The sequence below is a fragment of the Cryptomeria japonica genome, chromosome 1, assembly GCF_030272615.1.
Source record: "Cryptomeria japonica chromosome 1, Sugi_1.0, whole genome shotgun sequence".
NCBI lineage: Eukaryota > Viridiplantae > Streptophyta > Pinopsida > Cupressales > Cupressaceae > Cryptomeria > Cryptomeria japonica.
The window spans coordinates 233088256-233110040 of record NC_081405.1 but is presented as its reverse complement, the minus strand read 5'-3'; the positions used below and the strand labels follow the sequence as shown (position 1 = coordinate 233110040).

General features: G+C 37.2%; 1 protein-coding gene across 4 annotated transcripts in view; it reads right to left on the bottom strand.

Annotated features, from left to right (window-relative positions):
* LOC131042255 (uncharacterized) overlaps positions 1-21785 on the bottom strand; it is a 41731-nt gene that overhangs the window by 4147 nt on the left and 15799 nt on the right. For all 4 annotated transcript variants that reach the window (XR_009105152.2, XM_057975593.2, XM_057975594.2 and 1 more), the window contains 7 exons: positions 21321-21394; positions 20843-21002; positions 20576-20600; positions 20003-20089; positions 19303-19474; positions 9021-9094; positions 8763-8832 (listed from right to left, as the gene is read on the bottom strand). Coding sequence is in view for 3 of the 4 variants with exons in the window: in XM_057975593.2 (XP_057831576.2) it covers positions 8763-8832; positions 9021-9094; positions 19303-19474; positions 20003-20089; positions 20576-20600; positions 20843-21002; positions 21321-21394 (662 nt within the window). In the remaining variant the exon portion in view is untranslated. The remainder of the gene's footprint in view (positions 1-8762; positions 8833-9020; positions 9095-19302; positions 19475-20002; positions 20090-20575; positions 20601-20842; positions 21003-21320; positions 21395-21785) is intronic.

The following is a 21785-nucleotide window of genomic DNA, read 5'->3' as shown; positions in this document are numbered from 1 at the left end:
CAAGTTGCTAATTTTTAAGTTGTCAACTTTTTGCCAAGTCATTGAGTTCAATTCAAAATTGGGTTTGTCAATTTTTGACAAGTTGCTAATTTTTGAACTATGGTCAAAATGTCCCCATGTACCCCTCTAAAGAAGGGAATGCCCTTGGGGTACCCATATATTCTAAATTTTTTTCATGATCTTAAGGAATTTATTGGCTCTGGAGGGGTCAAAGAAATAGAGGTGGTTGGGTTGGTAGCATATGATTGTTGGAAGTGTTGGTTCCCAAACCAACAATCCCCGAGTCCTAGAGGAATTGCCACTGACTCATCGACAAACTCGGGGAGGGATTTGGCCAATGAATGAGTTTCAGTCACAAGATTGAGATCTCTTGCACTTCTGGCTCTGTGAGACCAAGGCGGGTGAATCTATACAATGTCAAAACAACTAACAGCATCACAATACTCAAGACATTACATGTATAGCAGATCATCCCAATGAAAATATACTAAGGAAGATGGTTTAACTCCTGGTTATGTCTTTAACCTTAGTTTCTAGCATCTATGCACTTCATTGAGGAGAGGTTTTCTACACTAATCTTACTCCTAATGTAGAAAGAAATGCAGAAATAAATGAGGTTTTGCTTAAGGAATGGTTCTGAAAACTGAAAACAACCCCATGACCAGTGCCTTGTATGGCCAACAAAGCTAACTTCACAATATGCAGATTTAACATCCAAACAGGGTGACATGCAACCTTTGAGCTTGAAATGTTAATGCATTACACCAACATTCTCCCCTTTGGTTTCACCAACAGCCATACTTGAGAATCTCACATATAAACAACACTATTTCTATACCTTGAAGAAACAAATTAATCTCTTCCTTGAAGAGAAGCAAACAACAAGATATACACTTGACTTGCAGGGAGAAAACAAAAGACCCTTGTGTGAAAATTAGAGATGATTCACTGGTAAAAACTTGGTTTATTAACTGAGGGAAGAGATACATTTATAGGAATTACAAAATATCTTAGCTATTAAAGAAGTTACCTACTTCTAACTACCTGTTACTGTAGACATTTAAGATGTCTAATAGTCAGTTACATTATTGACCATTATCACTAATAATATAAAATATTAGTCAAAAACACCAAGTTGACCCCTGAATTTTACAAACTTATCCAGGCTCAGAGACGGGGTGAGAATATCCGCAGTCTGATCCATTGTTGGAACATACAGCAACTAAACTGATTCATCTTCTACTAGCTGGCAGATGTAGTGACAATGAAGCTCGACATGCTTGGTACGTTCATGGAAGACTAGATTTTTGGCCAGTTTGAGCACCCCTTGATTATCAATATACAAGGGAGAAGGACCTGCTTGTGGCATCAGCATGTCAGAAAGCATCCTCTAGAGCCAAGCTGCCTCACATGCGGCCTTGACTGTTCCCCGGTATTCGGCTTCAGTCGAGGAAAGAATCACGGCTTGTTGTTTCTTGCTGCTCCAAGTGACGGCACCTGTACCCAAACTAAATAGGTACCCAAAAGTGGATTTTCTGTCATCCACTGATCCTGCCCAATTTGAGTCAATATAACCAATCAACATTGGATCGTTGCACTTGCTATACAAAATGCCATAGTCTGAAGTGCCTTTCACATATCGCATCTCTCGCTTCGCTGCAATCCAATGATCAGCTTTTGGGGCTGTCATGAAGCGAGAGATGTAGCTGACAGCAAAACAAATGTCAGGTCTAGTGGTAGTGAGGTAGATGAGGCTGTCTACTAGTTGCCTGAATTCGGTCTCATCTACTACTAGTGAATCAGAATTCGCTGATAACTTCAGCTCTTTCTCCATAGGTCTGGAAGCAAGTTTAAAATCCTACATTCGAAACTTGTCAAGCAAACTGCGGGCATACTTGGACTATAAAATATAGATACTATCACCAATCTGTCACACTTTGACGCCTAAGCAATAATGGAGAAGCCCCAAATCTGTCATGTCAAAAGCTTGGCAAAAAGTCATGTTTGATGGCTGTAATCAAATGTTCTGAATTGCCACTAATGATCAAGTCATCGACGTACACAACAAGAAAAAGGATATCATCACCAGACAATTTGACATACAAATTAGTGTTAGAGGGACTGCGCTGAAAACCATGTTCAACCAAACACTGATCAATCTTGAAGTACCAAGCCCGAGGGGCTTGCTTCAGGCCATAGAGGGCTTTTACCAATCTACAAACCTGATGTTCCTTACCAGGAACCTTGAAGCCAGGAGGTTCAGTCATATAAACTTCTTCCCGCAAGTCACTATTGAGGAATGCACTCTTAACATCCATCTAATGAAGTTTCCATCCAAACTGAGCTGCAATGGCGAGAAGAAGACGAATTGTACTCATTTTGGCAGTAGGAGTAAAAGTCTCCTCATAGACAATGCCCTCCCACTGTGTAAAACCCCAAGCAACCAATCTGGCCTTGTACTTATCCAAAGTACCATCTGCATGATACTTGACTTTGTAAACCCATTTACAGCTGATAGGTTTCTTCCCAGGAGGAAGATTAGAAAGAACCCAAGTGTTACTCTTCAGAAGACTATGGTATTCTATCTCCATAGCCTTTTCCCACTCAGGAATGCCTTTAGCCTCGGAATATGTCTAGGGCTCATGGATGCTGCGGATGTTGGCCATAAGTGCAAATTTGACTGTATTTTGCTACTTTCTCTTGCGGCAAACTGATCTATCCTCAAGAACCTCATCATCACGAAGATCTCCTATTGTCTTGGCCCACCATTTAGGCCTGAAGGTAGAAGTACCAACATCTGGCATTGGAGAAACAACATCCCCTGGAGTTTTCAGAACAAAGTCATCTAGATGCAAATCTTGTGACAATCAGGTGGTGCTGGATCGATAGATTCCTCATCTTCAGAGTCAGAATGCTCTGAAGCCCTCCCATCATGGGAACCAAGAGGTAGACGAACATTGACATCAAAAGTCTTCACAGACGGAGTCGCAGGACTAGGAGTAGTAGAAGGCATAAATGGACCAGTAGTCTCATCAACCACAACATCACGACTGAAAATGAGACAATCAGTCTCCACATCAATCAACCTGTAGGCCTTGTGGTTGTCGTTGTAACCAGTAAACATGTGTTTGGCTGTTTGAATCTAGCTTAGCACGCTTAGTGTCTAGAATCCATACATGAGCCGTTGAACTGAAGACTTTGAAATGGCCCACTTTAGGCTTGTGTCCTGACCAGGTTTCTTCAGGTTTCATATTCTTGACGGCATGTGTAGGTGACCGATTCAGAAGGTAGACTACAGTGTAAACTGCTTCAGCCCAATATTTCTTATGAATATTTCTATGCTTGATCATAGAACGAGCCATTTCAGTAATGGTGCGATTCCTATGTTCAATGACACCATTCTGCTAAGGGGTGTAGGGTGTGGTGAGTTGGCGCTTAATGCCATGTGTAGAACAAAATATAGAGAAGTCAGTTGAACAAAACTCCCCCCCATTATCTGACCTTAGAGTGACAATGTGAGAACCAGATTCTTTCTCAACTAAGGCCTTATACTGCTGAAATGTATTGAACACATCTAATTTATTCTTCAAAAAATACACCAACATTTTACGACTGAAATCGTCAACAAATAACAAGTACTTGCAACCAGTAACAACATGTGTATTCATTGACCCACATACACCAGCATGAACCAATTGAAGTACCTTGGAGGCTCGCCATGAGTCACCATCCTTGAACGGTGTCTTGTGCTGCTTCCCAGCTTCACAAACTCCATGATTTTGAGGTTGGATCTCAAGTAGACCAACAACCAAACCCTCCCGAGATAATTAAGAGAGATAGTGCACGTTTAAGTGCCCATAACGCTGATGCCAAAGTGTTCTGATGTATGTACTCCTAGCAACCAAAGCATGCTCCTGAGAATCACCAGAATCAACAAGTCTATACAAACCATGATCCTCAAGTCCCATAGAGATTGTAGTACGAGTCTCCCTATCAACAATTTTGTAGATGGACAAACTGAATACAACATCTAATTGAGGAGAATGCCTCATGATCTGACTGATGAAGAGGAGATTATGTTCCATGCTTGGAACATAGTAGACATCAAGAAAAAGTAAATTTCTACCTCCTGAGTGAATCTGGACAGTGCCCTTACCAGCAACTGTGTACTCTTCTCCTCTTCCAAAGATTACTGAGTCCGAGAATGGTTCAAATTTCGTGAAAAAATCACGACGATGAGTAAAATGCCACAAAGCCCCTGAAACAATATACCAGGCATAAGAGTGGACTGGATATGCTGTTCTCTTGGCCATAAAAGCATAAAATGCGGATTCTTTTTGCTCAGAGTGCTCTGCGACATTTGCCTTTTGTTGAGACCCTCCCTGCTTCTTTTGTTCAGAAGCCAAACGAATTCGACACTCGGCCTTCATGTGACCAAACTTATGACAACAATTGCACTGAACATTCTTCTTCTTCTTCTTGTCCTGAGAAGAACTAGATCCTTTCGGCTGAGAAGATTGAGCCTTCCCTTTGTTCTTAGCAGAAGATTTGGCAGAGAACGCTTGCTCGGTGGAGGTGGAACTGGTATTGCTTCCAAACTGTTGGTGCCACCGATCTTGCTGTAAAAGCTTGTTACAAAGATCGGAAAACTTCAAATCGACGTCAGTGGAAGTGATATTCAGCGTTTCGATGAAATGCTCATAAGATTTGGGCAAACTCTTCAAAGTGATGACGACCATGTTCTCGTCCTCCATTGTGCGACCAATCACCTCAAGTTGGTCACAGATGTCCTTGATCTTGGTTAAGTGATCCTGCAAAGGTGTCCTCTCATCCATCATAATCGAAAAAAGCGTATTCTTCAAAAAGAATGCTTTGCTCTTGTCAAAGGTTTCATGGAGACTCTTCAAATGATCCCATATCTCCTTCGTTGTTTTGTTGGACGGTACCTGAGGTAGCTGCTCATCTGTGACAGAGAGTTTAATGAGCATGACAGCTTCTCGGTTGCGCTCATCCCATTTGTCTTGATCTTTTCCGGCAGTGGTTGGATGTTGAGACGTGCCCAAAACAATTGCATCAAGATATTGGTACTAAAAAATGGTCAGCATACGCTACTTCCAAGTGTTGTAGTTACGGCCATTGAATTTATGGCTGCTTTCGAGCATTATATTCGTCAGAGATGCCATCATGTACCTCGAGGTCGAACTGGTGAAGGCACGAATGCACGAAAACCAAAAGACAAAAACAGAGGGTTTTTATCCAAAAATTTTGCAAGTCGGATTCAAAGGCAGAAACTAAAACCCTGGCACAATTTTCGAGGCAAAAATTTTTCGAGGGACCCAAAAAAATCTGATGACAACCTAGTTCAGATCTCAAAAAACCCACAAAGATTTTGCAAATAATTTTTTTTTGACTTCAAACAAAGGAGATAATCTCAAAACCCTAGCATAGTTTTCGAGGTAAAATTTTTGACTCACCTAGAAAAATCCAACAAAGACCCAAAAATCCTTGCGAAAAACCCAAAAATAATTTGCAATCAAAATAATTTTTTTGAAAATGAAGGGTCAAATCTGCAGGTTCAAAAAATGAGGCACGAAAAACAATGCACCTAGAAAAATCCGACGATAACCCAGTTCAAATCTCAAAAAACCCACCAAGAATTTGTAATTGGAAAAAAAATTCGAGTTGAAACAGAGGGTTAAAACCCTAGACGAATTTTCAGAAACCCTAGGCGACCATTAAAGCTCAGAAAAATTGCAGAATGCCGTCGCGCGGGTAAATGACAGATAGGGCACGAAAATCACAGGATAAATCTCGATTTTTTTAGTTGCGCGGGATGAGAGCAGAAAAATGCGACCCTGCCGAAAAAAACAACCCAGCAAACTCGCAAATTCAAAAAAACCCTTGATGAAAACAAAAAACAGACGTGGGTAGGAAAAAATTTCCAAGGCAGACCCACGATGTAGTTAAAATATTCAAAAAAATTTTGGATGCAATCTTCACTAAAAATTTTAGAATTATAAAATTGCTCCAAAAAATTTTAATCTTGCTTTGATACCATGTGAAAATCAGAGATGATTCACTAGTACAAACTTGGTTTATTAACTGAGGGAAGAGATACATTTATAGGAATTACAAAATATCTTAGCTATTAAAGAAGTTACCTACTTCTAACTACCTGTTACTGTAGACATTTAAGATGTCTAACAGTCAATTACATTATTGACCATTAACACTAATAATATAAAATATTATTCTAACACCTTGATCATTCCATTTCATTAAATAGAGCATACATTAGAGAGACAACTGCAAATAAAACCTCCGAAACTGTTTGTATTCAAATTACAAACTGTTTGAAACATTAAAAACTACAAACTGAAAGAAAACTCTAACTGGCATTAAAACTTGCACTATACATGGAAGCCTCACTTCCAAAAAAAATTACATTCAGAATCAACAACCCTTTCTCACTGGCCCTGAATTCCCTTTTATAGGCACAACGAAGCAAAACAAGCTTCAAGCCAGGTGAGACGCACACATCAAAAATTTGATTGCATGGGGCAAAATACACAATGAGGTGTCCCTCTTCCTACTTTGCACGCAATCCATCAAGAGGCAATCAATGCAAGCGGCCATGAAGATAGCCTCTAGGACCTGGGGCCGTGAACTCGAGGACAATTAGAAGTAGGTGTCTCGAGCCTCACAAAAATCTGCCACATTTAGTTCATCCTTTACTGCATCCTGACTGATCTCTAAATCTGGATTACTACATTTAGTATTCTATACCTGCTCCGTGTCCTTTCATCTTCTCGGTTGGTGACCCTCTGGCGTGCTCAAGGCTGTGAAATATTATAGACAGAAGATCATCAAATCTCATGGAGCCCCTCAACCATTCCTTTGTCCGATCTCATTAAATGTGAGCTCCCTCTTGACACCATCGCTGAAATCCACTCTGATTTGATTGTAAAAATTTACCTGCAGCGTGTCGGCACAATCATTTTTATTGGCATTGTCTCCTCTTTCGATAGATGGAATTTGGTCGGTCTACACATGCCACGTCCTCAAAATACTCCCCTCTGTCCTTTGGTCAACCTCCGTCAACCCTCCACCTGGACAATTTGACCATCGGGCTATGCTCTGCAAATCGCATAACACGCATGTTATGCGCCCCTGTGATTCCATCGTTTGGTCTTCAGTATCGCAGGATAACGGGCTCCACCTTTCCTTTTGTTTTTACTTATCCCGCGCTACCTCTGAGACATCACTTTACCCCCGCGAGATAGCGAGATCCTCATACTTTGTTGTCATTTGGTATCCCACGAGGTCCTCAAGGTATCCTTTACCTTAGCGCGGGATAGAGGGAATCACTATTCCCTTGTTGCCTTAGGATCCCGCAATATCCTTTGTCTACCGCTACACACCCCACGGGATAGCAGGGCTTCAATGTTTTCTTTTGTTCCTCCTTCCCATAGTGCTCCCTTTCTACTCCCAAGATACCCGCAAGATGGTGGGGAAAGCAAAATGCTCTACCCTGCACCACATTCTTTGGATGCCTCTTAGTCCCGTGGGAAACCCTTTCTAAGGGGTTCAAGCTTCCCCCTGCTGTCCCGCAACACACAGCTTCTCCGCTTTCTTCTTTATTTGCCTTCGTATTCTTACCCCGCCGCGGGATAGCGGGGTAGCATTTCTTTGTTCGAAGAAGTCATCCCGCGAAGTCTTTAGTTCATTGTTTTTGTCATCGCGGGATGGCGGGGTTAACATTTCTTTAGTTCCCGCTATCCCGCAGTGACACTTTCCTCAGTTGCGACTCCTCGCGGGGAAGTGAGGCATCACTTTCCTCAATCCCGCTATCCTGCAGAACATTCTTCTGCCCATTTGATGACCGACAAGGTGCACACTTTCGCCATTGAAGCACATCCTGCTATCCCGTGGCCTTCAAAAGCTGACAATTTATGAGTTGCAGGATAGCGGCCAAGGGTTTGCATACACATCCCACTATCCCACACTAACCTAGACACAAAGAAGACTTAAGTGAAAAAATTATCACGTGGTAACCTTCTATGGGTAAAGTGGTCATGCAAGGGGCCTCTCTAGGGGGTTTTAAGACTTTAAGTTACAGGGATTCTTCGCAGCACTTAGGAACATAACAAAAAAAATTAAAAGAACCGCCATGATCGGTGACTTCTAACGCATAGGGCCGGTAAATAGACGATGAAGAACCCTTCTGATTATGACTTAAAACACGGCCACCGGCGAACGCAGGTCAACTGCAAAATATAACACAGCCCGGGGAGATCAAAGGGAAAATGCAGCAGGGCAAAAACCCCTTTTGAAAACCTTAAACCCTAAGTTTCAACAAGCAGGTAGGGCACAAATAAAACCAATTTTTTAGTCCCAACACAAAGGAAACTTGGTATGAATGGAATAGCTCATTGTGGATTCTCTCCCCTTGTTTCATGTTGATGGTGTCTAGTTTATTGTATTTTTAGCTTTGAAGTTTTTTTATTCAGTAATGTATCTTTCTTTCCACCAGCTACACTCCTTTTGGGGCATCTCAAGTAGGATTTTTATGCATTTGTTTTAGCATGCTTATCTAGTTTCAAAAGCAAGGTTGAGAACCCTTAATATATCCTTGGAAGTTAGTCTAAAAATATCAACGTGTGCATGTAGAAATAATAATAAGAATACACAAATACTATGAAAAATTAAATAAGGGCGAGGAAAAATCAATATTTTCAAATTTAAAAGATCATAATCCTTACAACAATAGTCATCCAATCTCCCTTTGAAGGTACTTCTTTCCTTACATTGCACTTTTCCGTAATAGGCTCACTGTTAACATAAATAAAGAACATCACAAACATTAATCTTTCACAAATTAGAAAGAGATGTCTTGCATATAAAATATATTCTTAGAGGGATTTAACCAAAAGTGTAAACAATTCACTATTAGGAAAGAAAAACTTGTGAGCACAAAAAAAAATTATATTCAAGATGAAAAGAACAGAAGTTCTAAGTACCTTCTAATAGCAGACCAGCAAAGGAAAACAATATAAAGTCCCATAAGCCCTGAAGCCAAGAGGCCTGCATTAGCCTGCAAATCAACAGTACAAGAAAGAAAAAAAATGAAAAGAGGAAAAAATCTCATTTCCTAAAGTGGCATCATAGGTAATATCTACCCTACTGTTTGTTTAAATGGCTATGGTACAACAATTCCATTGTCAAACCTTTTAATCATTTGATTCTTTTCTCACTTTGACATTTGCATTGAAGAATGTAAACAAAATCAAGTTATAAAATGCACACATAGATGATAAGATTCTTACTCATCACAGTGCACTAGAAAATCATTGTTGTTTGCTATCCAAATCAGAAATAGATAATCATGTATATTTCTCATTCAAAATTCAAATATCTACTCATCAATAATCCCAAAATATATATGCTCGGCTCATATCCTTTAGTCATATCTAGACAGGAACGACTAAAAATATCCAGTTAATTGCTTTGTTAATTAAGCACAATTGCTCAATCTGTGGTATAAAAAACCAATAATTTGTAAAAATAAATGTTGCCACCATTTTAACATATCATGAAGTCAATATTTATATAACCATAGAAAAAAATAACAACTATTTGTAACTTTCAAATGTATTAGTTTGGGACGGTGCCAACAAAAATGATTAGCTAGGGTTTGGCAAATATACTGTTGTGGTTTCTAGATTCAGTTTTGGAAATCCTTTCATCTAGATCTGTAGTTTCTTTGGATCATTTTTGGTTATGATTCAAGATGTGCAATGGCATGAGGGATGCACGGTTTCCCAAGGACCTCTCTTTTTAGGCATGTCTTATTTGGGGGGACTCCCCTTTCAAATGAAGTTATAGAAATGGCTATTAGAATGTCAAAAAAGAAAAGTTCAATGCAAATCAAAAGGTTCCGAGTGTGTGCTTGGGGCTGATTGAGGAGAGAGAAATCCTAGATTTGAGTCTGGAGAAATTATTTGATAAAACATCTATGTTCCCCAAGTACATGTCCGTGTGGTTTTTCCAAGTGTACTCATTCAAGGGACATTCGAGGATGTGCGGATGGCTTGGGGATGTCTAGAGAAATTAATTGACAAAATATCTATGTTCTTTGGGAATTGCATTTTTCTAGGTATGCTTGTCATGGGGATAGCTTAGGGACATCCCCTAGCTGTCCCCATTTTTTTTTCGGTAGCCAGTTACAAAATGGGGAGACAAATAGGGGATAGATAGGGGGTAGATAGGGGATGGTCAGATGTCCTTGGGACAGTTGGGGACATCTTAGATGTTCCTCGACCATCCCTATGGTTATGCACTTAATTTTTTTTAAAAGGTTCTAAATTAAGAACATATTTAAACTTAGTCTTGTATATCTTTTATGACAATATTGTATATGATGATTTAGCCCATCTTTGAATATGGCCCACACGATAATTAAGTACTAAAAATAATCATTCATAACTAATGCCAATGCAAAGAATATAGCCTAGTAAGAACTAAATATCTATACATGGTGAATGCACAAGCAAACCATCTATTAAGAGAGGTGGTGAAGACCATGTGGAACTACCACTAGGGGTGGAACTCCATTGAAGGCTTGGCTGATAATATGGTCTTCCCTACAACTAAGAGAAACATCCGCACAAGAAATGATAAAAATGATTATTAGACTTCAACAATTAATTTCTAAAATTTGCAATGCAGGCTAGCCCCAATATGCTATGTTTGTTGTTCGAGGAGTAGGAATCTATTTGTAACAATAGGAATCAATAACCATAGTAGTAGACAAAATATGCATCAAAACCGCTAAAACATGCAGTATTGACATAAGTAAACAAGCAAATACAACTTTTGAATCTACATCTATGCACATATCCTAACTTCATTAAATTTTGAGTATTGACATTTATTAATTTGTTCAACTCTCATGAGAACTCTCAATTCAACTCTAATCTTATGTATTAAGGGTTCTATAATGTATTTGATGAATGCCTTATCAATGTTATCATATGAATATTGTCATAACCCGATTTTTCATTAACTTAATTATTATTAAATAATTGGACATGGATTAATATTTAGAATAAAATTTTGAAGTGTGACCTTTGACTTATCTAGATAATCTTAATTTTTGCAAAAGGAATAAATGAAATTGATATGCTTAAATTTGAAATGCAAAATGAGATAAATGTTGTGAATCAAATTTAAATTTGGAAATAATTATGATGTTTTTATATTTTTGATGTATTATTGTGGGCTGATTTGTTGATGTTTCTCTCGAGTGGTGAGTTGTGCAGGTTGACAAAGACGAACATGTGGTTGAGGCAGAGGCTTCCTAGCTTAATGGCAGCAGTTGGAGTGATGGGATTTGCACACACACACACATAGTTTACCATGAATGCACAAAATTTTATATGAAATGATTGTGTTGGTAAAACAACTTTGATTTTTATGGATTGATTATTTACGTCAAAGTAAATATATAAACGTGTTTTCCTTACTAACGTGAAATGATGAAAGGACGCATTGCTTAAATCAAATTCTAGTAATTATTACCTACTTGTTCATCAATGAAAGATTTCCAAATTAAGCATGTGTTGTAAAATATATATACGTTTCTGTGTCAAACAATGCATTCATTAAGGGATAGATGCGCCTGAAAACAGAGGTGGAATGTAATTATCAAACCTCAATTGAAGAGGAGTTAAAATCAAACTGCAAGAGAACATTAAGTTTAACTGAATGATCACCACCTTCACGATGATTCAACATGCATTCATGCGTGAAAGATGGAGGGAGGGAATCTACTAGAGGAGATCAATATTAGAGAGGAGGATTGAAGAGCTTTCCTAAGAAGAAAAAGAAAAGACACTCAGTTTGGATTAAAATAAAACAGGGGAGAAGAAACAATGAAGGTAACGAATCAGAGGAGAAAGAGATTTACAAAAGATTTGGATTCGGAAAGAGCTGAAGCGTAACACCAGGTTCCTTTATATATTCCTTTTCCTTGATAAGTTTTCCCTTCAAAAAGATTTAATAGTTAGCTTTCTTATTATTGAAAACAAATGGATGGGAGGTTTTCAAATTATGGGTGTCTGCGTATGGAATGTTCTGTATAATTCTTGCTTGCAAATCCCTTTCTTAAACTAGAGTCGATATTCCATGAAGGAATAAGATTTATATGAATGCTTTCCTCCTCTTAATTTTTCTGTTTTAGATCTATGGTGGCTTTTAATCTAATGCCAATTCATTCATCTTATGGTTTACTTAGCCTTAGTAAACATCGACTTGCTTCTGAGATTTTTTTTGGAAACAGTTTAATGGCTTATTTACTTCTCCCATTTCAAGGAAGAAATCTTAGTAAATTGACCTATGTATTGGAGTTTGAATTTCTTCTCCAAGATAAATTGTTTTTAGCAATGCTGAAAACATTTATTTTGTGCAACTGAGACGTGTTTACTTGGAGATCTGAAATTTAGAGTATTACTGATGAGAGGGAGATGTTGTCATGTTCTTTTCTTATATTTTTGTTGCATGCCTGGTGCTTGTGTGTGGGTATGTCATATCAGACTCCCAGACGTCTTTGCTAGAGCCCTGTCTGACTATACATTGAGTGAATAGAGATATGTTTTTGTTCAAATCTTATAATTTTCTGAAAACCCCAGTAGGGCCATCAAAATTTATTGTTTCCTGACTCTCCTCTGGCTGAGCATATAATGCAACAATGCGCTAGATTTCTTCCATCAAATCCATTATCTACTAGAAGAATCGATTTCTTGCCTTCAAGTCTTTCTATTTAGGCGGTGCTCTTGGGGCCGATTTTCTTTACGCTCGCCTTGTAATGACAGTCCTGTATAAAACCAAATCAATCTTAAAAGCAATGCCGATCTAAATGATTGTTGATACAATTGCTCTACTCGTTTGCTCTGGATAATAGTTTGTGTTTGAATTTCCACACCATCTTACAATCTCGATATATCCTTTAGGCATGATAATGCACGGTGTTGTCAGGCAGCCTTTAGTGCCTTCCATGTGCATGTGAACTTGCTGATTTATTCATCAAACAGTGTTGTGCAGGAGTCTGATTGGCTGTACTTATTCTCTCTGCAAAACATGAGTAATTTGGCACCCGAAGTTGCATTTCTTTCTATTAAAGTTTTGATTATGTTATACTTTTGTTGTCTATTCAGCACCAAATGATGGATCTGAGTTCTTTCCTGCCCCAAAACTCTTTCGTATTGTGTATCCAGCTGTCTGAAGGCACATTTAACCGTAATTATTAAGTAATTGAAAATCAGAGTGTCTCTTTTCTCCTCTGGAAATTTCTTGTGCTTCACCCAGCCAATAATGGATTTTGATGAATTAGTCTTCATTATCTAGGCTTGATGATCTCCAAGAATGTAACTCGAGACAACTTGTGATAAGGATTTAAATTCGATGGCTATATGGCTGATTTCTAACTTCTGAGACTGAAAACTTTTAATGGACTTATCCTGCGATCATTGGATCTCCCTACGTTTTCCCTTAGCAAATTGGTTTGTGAACAGTTCTTCGGTAAATAGTTACTGCAACCGTGCTTATTGATATTTTTATTCACATACAGAAAAAGAAATGTAGGTAGATAGACTACTGATTTTATTTAAATTAGTGCAGAATACTAAAACAACCAAAAAACCTAAAACTTCTTCACCAATTGAATTATGCCTGAAATGTTTATTTGCTTCATGTAAGAATCTTACGTTTACTTTAAAATTTGCTTAGTGGTTGTGTCTATGATAATGTACACTTTGTCTTCTCGGCAAGCAATTTATGAAGCAGCTCCTATGTTATCTGAAAACCGATGATTATCCTCTATTGCTGTTTTTTTTTTTATATAACAATAGACCTTGCATGGAAATGTTTCTCAGTAGGACCTCTTTACTTGAGATGGAATATTCATACAAAGAAATGCTTAAGACTAGAAAACTCAAGTGTGCATGATTAAAAAGGGGGTAGTTACCTTGCATTCAAATGTGTTAATTTATTTAATTAGGCGAGTGCCGAATATGGAATAACAGGGAAGGGTAAATCTCGACACCTGATTTACCTGCCGGTAGTCAGCACAATCTTTGGCCAAAGTGTTTAAATCAATATACAGTTTGTTGATTTATTTTCTTACTCCTTGCCATATCATGGAAATAGGACTGCATGATCATATAGGTGATGTGCATGTTAGTTATTTTCATGCTGCACGAGGATCCCATCCCACTTGCCGGTTCCACTTTACTAGGAGCCTCGTGCAAGGGTTGGGAGCTCTTTGAGCACCGAGGAAGCAGATGCTTTGTGGTTGGGTGGAAAATGTGCCTGGGCCACATTTTCGTCTCACAAGAGTAGATGGAGAGGAGTCCGCGGTGACTAGAGACAATCTTATAGTATCTTTATGTAATAATTTTCAATCTCATGGTCACATGTATATGTATTTCGACCTATAAGGTCTCATTTTGTACTATATCTCGACTAGCAAGAAAGTTTGTAGATTTGAACTCTGATACAAGTTAATTTTTAACACTTGAATTATGGAGTTCTCAACTAGAGATAGTTTGTAATATAAAGCCACTGATGTAATAATTTTTCGGATTATTTAGTTAATGAAAATTATGAAGAAATTTCTGAATTTGTTATTTTGAGAATTTGAGACTTTACAAATATTTGAATTTTTTTTTCTATTTCTTATATAGCCACCCCCTCTATTGTTTGTTGTTGTCCCCTAAAATGGCCTAAAGAAATCCATCCTAGGAATGCATCCCCATATCCCTTTCCAACTCCATGCCAAAACTTTGGTGAAACATAGAAAAATATCAATTTTAACTATTTAAAGGTTAATGTATAGATTCCTTGCAATCCAGCCATCCCTAGAGGATCTATGAAGAAATTGGGAAACCTAAAGAGCATATAAACTCCAACCCTATCCTCATAGCTATTTCTTTATGGATTTTATTGATGAAAAGGATAAAGAGAGGATATTTCAAGGGGTACTTTAAATCTTCCAAAATGTGAGACGTTTTATGAAGTTTTGGCACCTTGGCTTCAGAATCGCACAAGAAAATACTAGAAGAGACCTAGGTTAGATCCGGTTGTATGCCTTGCCTAATTATTTTGAAATGAAAATGTGTTTGAAAAGGTTGGTAATCTTATCTCTCAATTTGTATGCACTTCAAAGATGACTACAACTTGTGTCCTTGTTTATTATGGTAAGATATATGTGATATTGGATCCAAAGCATTCTCGCCAAAATATCACTCTACTCTTAAGGAATCAAATGGTTGAATCAAATAGATTTTAATTGCATTCCAATTTGTCAAAAGTTGTTTCATGAATTCAGTCATCATGCCAAGGAGTGCCCTTTAGCCCTAAAACAAATGGTCAATTCAAAGACAAGCTTAGCTAAGCTAGAGGAAACAAGAGAAAATTTGAAAAAGTGATTCATTATAAAATCTGATAAGAAAATGAAGTTCCTAAAAACAATAGTCAAGACAAAGTGGGGAGAATACAAAACAAGATCACTATTGAGTAGGAGAAGGAGCTTGTCCCACAAACTAAATTTGAATTAGATAAAGAAGAAAATTTGGAGAATACTTTGATAAAAAAGGAATGTTATTAGAAAAACAATGGAGGATCTTTTGAAAGATAAACATGAGGAAGAAATAGAGAAATATTTCATCAAGGACAAGGAAGAGCAACAAAATTCATATTGATTTTGAAGGTCTAATTTAGTGGAGAAGGAAAACATTAATCTAAATGTGGCCAAAAATCTGCAAGATCAAAAGAAAGAGGGGAACAAATAATCTACATAACAAAATTTTAGTGTTCTATGGGGAGTGACTCTCCCCCCCCAAAGAAAAGGGCATTTTTGGAGATATGGAAATCCCTAAGATGGTGGGGAGCTAGGGAAATGTCAAGCCACCATGCCCCCACCACCACCACTAGGTAGGAGATGTCCCAGAGATGTCTCCCTCAAAGAGATGAATTTTCTTGGGCATCCCCCCTTGATAGGGATGTTAAGGTGACACTAGAATGTCCCTGGGAAGCTCAAGAAACTCAACGACTTCCCTTGAACATCCTAGAAACCTACAACCATCCCCCACATCTAGCACTTGAAAAAGGCTTTTCTAAAAACAAGCGTTTTTTACAATTTGAACCACTAACCCTAATCCTAATAATCTAATGGGCCCCATCCACACCCTAAAACTTATAAGGATCTATAAAAAATGGATAGCCCTTATTATTTACACTAGTCAAATTCTAAATTTATTGTTAGTTCTTTGAAGAATGAAAATTTGGATAAAAATATTGAAATAGTCAGGACTTTAATGTTGGAGAATATGTGATAAAATTATGAAAATAGCATCCCCCATGAAGGTCCATGTGGTCTAAAAGGACTTAATTTAGGCTTGATGGTGGGGGCTCTATCCCTTGACAACAGACAAGGAATGCACCAAGGGCATTATCCCTAGAACCCATGAGAGATGCCCTCAACCTTGCTAGGGGCATTGCCCCTAGACCCCTACAAGGGGTGTTTCCCCTCAACCCCATAGGAGGATCTACCCCTAGACCCTCACCAACAATTGTCCCTTACCATGTCTCCACTATCCCCAAATCAAGGTCCTTGGTCTCCCTTTCCAAAAACCCATTCCAAAGCTCCATGGAACTATGCAAAATTCAGAAGGAAACCCGAATGGATTCATTAGTTTCTGACCCTTGATATAATAAGTCTTGGACCCCATCGTTTCTCATAAGGCCAAAGGAAAAGGAGCAAATTGGAAAAAACTTGTTTATATCCTAACAGCAGAGGCAAAGGGAAAACATGAGCACAATATGAAAAATCTTACTTATATTCTAGCTGCAGAGGCATAGAGAAAATAGAAATAGGGTATGAAAGATCATCTAAGCCACCTACTATGTTCAAGGAAGGCCAGGAGAACATAGTAGTAAAGTGTCAGCTTATCTGCTACCTGAGTCTACTTGAGAGAAAAAGCCTTCATGTTACTTATTGTTGAAAGAATGGCTTTGAATAAACTTTATATTAACTTGCAGACTCTGAGATACATCACGTTTTGTTGAATAATTAAGAAAATACTTACATTTTAAGGGGTATGACGGTATTTCTGTTTTTATCAACATTTGGTGCCTCAATGGAAACCTTTCCTGGTAGTGTATTATATTTGATTGAAAGTAAAAATTCAAAATCCTTTTTCATTTATCTGCAAGCTGCTAACGTTACTGGAGGGCTCATTAGTTTTATTTGATATCCCATCTAATTGAAATTGGTGACGACGGAAGAATGGGCATGATTGCTAATGTATGGAAAGGTGGGTTTCTTCTGTGCTCCATTATCTTTCTTACCTCTCACCATTCAATATAAACTTAGCTAAGGCAGAATTGGAAAATGCAATGAAGGAGGTTATTTATGCCTAACACTTCTAGAAAAGATCCATATACAATCACTGAGGAAATGCTCCATTTGCTGCTCCAAGAAATCTAGATTTATCTCACACAAGACTGGCTGAGATGTCCTTATTATGGAAAATGGAATGGAATTTACAGAATTTCAGCTGAAATCCGTCTTACATCAGTTAGCCAGCCTTCAACCCAGTGGCCACTAGCAGGCTTTATGTCCAAACTGTCTTGGTCAAGAATGTTCATCAGCAAGTTTCTCGATGTTGTTTAAAATTTCAAATCATCAACAACTATGTTTGTTTCATTGTTCTTAGCAGTTTAAATTTGTTTTATCTGCTTGACGGTCAATGGGATTCATTCTAGTAACTATTTGTAATTATCTTTTGGCATTTTTTTGTTCTTGGCCTTTATCCAGCCAGCACGCATCCTCATCATTGTAGATCTATTTAATTTTTTAATCCACAACAGTGAACCATATAAAGTATCAGTTTTTGTGGCTCATTATTGTCTTCTGCTATTCTTCATTCTCCATGTGTATCATGGTATTTCCTGCTCAGTGTCTGTTCAGCTGTACCAATAGTTAGTTATTTTGGGAATTTTAGATGTCTATCTCTCCCTCCTGTAAACTCAATATTGTGGCTCTCTGGTAATCCTGACTAGTGGTTCTTGTATCCTTCAGAGTCAAATTTGTTTGCATGGTTCCCATTATGTAATTGTCAAACATGGCATGAGGTTTGTTTAGGCTATGGTCTAATGTGATACCATGTTTCCTTTCCTACTCAAAGCAATAATGCAGTTAGTTATAAACACCTTTTGGGCTTCCTTTTGATTCAAATTAGAGACTTAATGTTGGTCTTTGTTTCAAATGCATTAAATCCGACTGCATGGTTTTACATGTAGTAGTTTACTTGTATATAATTTCATTAGAATCTGTATTTTTTCTTTCTTTCAGTTCTGGTCAGAAGATTAAACTTGTACTTGGTTCAAATTGGTGAACCTGACTACAACGTATATATATTTTTGATATTGCTACTTCCCAGAAGAAATTCGTAATGAATTAGTATTTTTCTGAAGCTAAGAATGAGCTTTAAAACTATAATACTTACTGAGAATCTGTAACATATTCAAAGTCAGTCAGATCTTTTTCCTAGTGGCAAGTGTTGCCCAAATTACTCATTCCTCAGGAATGTTGAGCCCCTAAATGAAATCATGAAGACTGATACATAATGAAGAAGGTTTTGCGATTGATGAATTTCACGATGGGATTAATCATCTAAGGCCTATTGCACTTCACAGTTAATCTAATTAGAGATGCATGTTCTTTTCCTCTTACACGAAATTCATTTGTCTGATGGAATTTCTCAACTTTAGTTTTGGACCTTTGGTATTGATACATTCATCGACTTTGGAGCCTCCTTTGAATATCTAATAATGAAGTGAATACTAGCACACACACACTGGCTTTCTAATTCAAAAGGTCTTTTTGGCAAAGTGTCACTCAACTATATTCAAAAAATACAGTGCAAACAAGACTTGGCCAAATGGTTAGGCAAGTCAACATTTTATATGACAACTAGGTTCTATTTCGAGGGGCATTGTTTTGTATATATCAGCTATCCAAAAACATTCACTTAGACAATATTTAATCTGCTCACTGCTACTTTGAGAGAATCTTTTAGATTTCACTTTTGAGGAAACATGGTGAACCATTCACATCTATGGAAGACCTTAAAGCACATGCATTCTATTATATGTGTCCTACTTTTAGAAATGTATGATAAACTATAATGTAAAACACAGCATGAAAGATGGTACAAATATTGAGTTGTTGTCAAAACATACTTTTGAATGAAGAGAGATGCCAGTCATTATCTGAAGAAGGATTAGCGTCCACGTGACAAAAAATATGTTGAGTGAACATGATGCCTTTGGAGCATACCATATGTACATCAATATGATTCCACACACAGAAGCAGAGTAGGCTGTTGTTGATACCATTATTGCTGCTGCACGACTAAGAAGCAAACAAATTTCAATTACAGATCAATCATTTCAGGGTCAAAAACAGGGCAAGATGGCGGAAAACAAAACTTGGTGAAACATATAGCACAAAAATAATAAATAGATTACTCCTGTTAAATCCTTCCATGATTTTAGGGTTGATAGAAGATTACGGGGGGAAATGGCACCCACTAAAATAAATTGCATTTCGTTAGTTTTCCAGCTGCAGGATTTTATGGTAAGTAGACAGTTGTGGAAGAGTGAAAGCCATATGATTTCTTAAAATGAACTTACATTAAATATTCCCCACAAAAGATTGAAGAAAAATTGAAATTTAGATAAAGTATATCATTAATAAAAAGAGAGTGATAGGGAAGTGAAGAAGCTCCCAACATGCCTCCTGCTATTTCAAGGTATTTAACTTGAAGCAAAAAAACTAAATTGAAAACATGTTTAGCATATTAAAAAGCATATAAAAAATTATAAATGCAAAGAATAGAAATTCAGAGATCATGGCAGAGAGAGAGAGAGAGAGAGAGACCAATGGCCAGCATCATCGGACATCCAGTGATCATTCCACCAAGTAATGAACTTGACAACGCAAAAAAGTTGAATAAGCAGAAATATCCTGACCAATAAATGAATGAACAAAGCTTCAGCAATTAAATTTCAATTCGGAAAACAAGTTTCTTGTATATAACCATATTAAAATTTCCCTAATTAAACTTGAAGAAATATCAAAGGAAAGGTACCGAAAACAAAAGTCGCGATTGGTACATAGTTCAGAGACTATCTAATCTGAAATGACTAAAGGTAAATGATCTCATTAAAGCAAGAATATTTGATGGTAAATAAATCAATTAAGGTTATGTTGAATTATTATAAATTTATAAGGATGAAAGGTAGTCAGGCATCTAAAAGATGGCATTGAATACTGACAAATTGAGAATAAAGAAGGCATAACAGGAATTCAAAAGTTTCCCAGTATCATGTGATACAGCAAAAGAATGAAAAAATTGAAGACAGCGTTGATGCTTGAAAGTACTTCAATTTTGTCTACTTGTCAGCTAAAAATGAATCTTCTTTATGTGAAACAGATAGATGAAGAACTTACCCTGCACCAAATCGTGCTGCTTCCCCTGCAACAAAAATAAATAAGATACAAGTTAGCACAGAAATCGTCCTCTAATGATTGAATGATATAAATAGCTTGAATATATTAACAATCAACCTCTAGAAAATCCATTTCTTCCACATGGAATTAAAGATAAACCTCAAATATGTTTTTTCATGCTGTAATGATTCACAAATACATTTAGATAAAAGATGACAAATAAGAAACAAATTTCTATATGAAGTTTTCTAGTAGAAGATAACTAACCATATAGTTGAATGACAGTGGGCGGGAACAAAAAAGGTATTATCATAAAGGAAATCCACAAAAGCAGTTTTACAGGCCATAATCCCGAATGCCATGAATCACGGTAACATTGCAGCTTTTTTGCTCCAACTGTTGTAATACACATAAAGAAATGAAAAATCTAGATTCCTGTCAAGGATTACTTGCTCTTGAAACATAGATGTTTGTACTGTAGAATGCAGAAGAATAATAGGTGATTTTCCATATAACCAGAGCATGATGCACATTGTTTGCTTACACAGGAATGCTTCCTAAATCTAAAATCACTAAAGGATTGTTACCTAATAATTGGTCTCCTTCATTTTAATTATAATCATACAGATCAATAATAAAGCTTCACAACTGGATAGTAGGCATGATATATTCATGTAAGAATATTAATCCACTGAGGAAATCCCCAGAACCCTCTTTGAAATGAAAATTAGCACAAAAAGGATACAAAGCAGCCCATGCTTACACGAAGAACCCCTTCTGTACCTAAACAGTCATGGCCACCTTGACAACCTTTCAAGTCTGCAGAAACAAGCACAAGGGTAATTGTGGTAAGACATCACTAAACTTTGGTAAAATCAAAATAAGCTAATGGACATGTCAATTTCACAGATAGTTGAAAATTACAAACAGGAGAAAAGATTAAGAAACAAAATATGGGTAAACCGTAAAAGAATGATAATTTTTCTAATTTCATGGGCACCAAGAGTACAAATGATGTCTCTTATACATCATGACCTGTGAGTATTTCCTAGAAGTATGGTTATCAATCAAAGCATACAAATTTAATAAGGTTCACTTTTTCGAAATTTTATCAGAATTTTAGACAACCATTCAACATAAGTCCTATCATTGAATAGATTGATAGCTTCTTAAATCCTCTGGCAGTTAATTTAAATTTTAAAACTTTTCA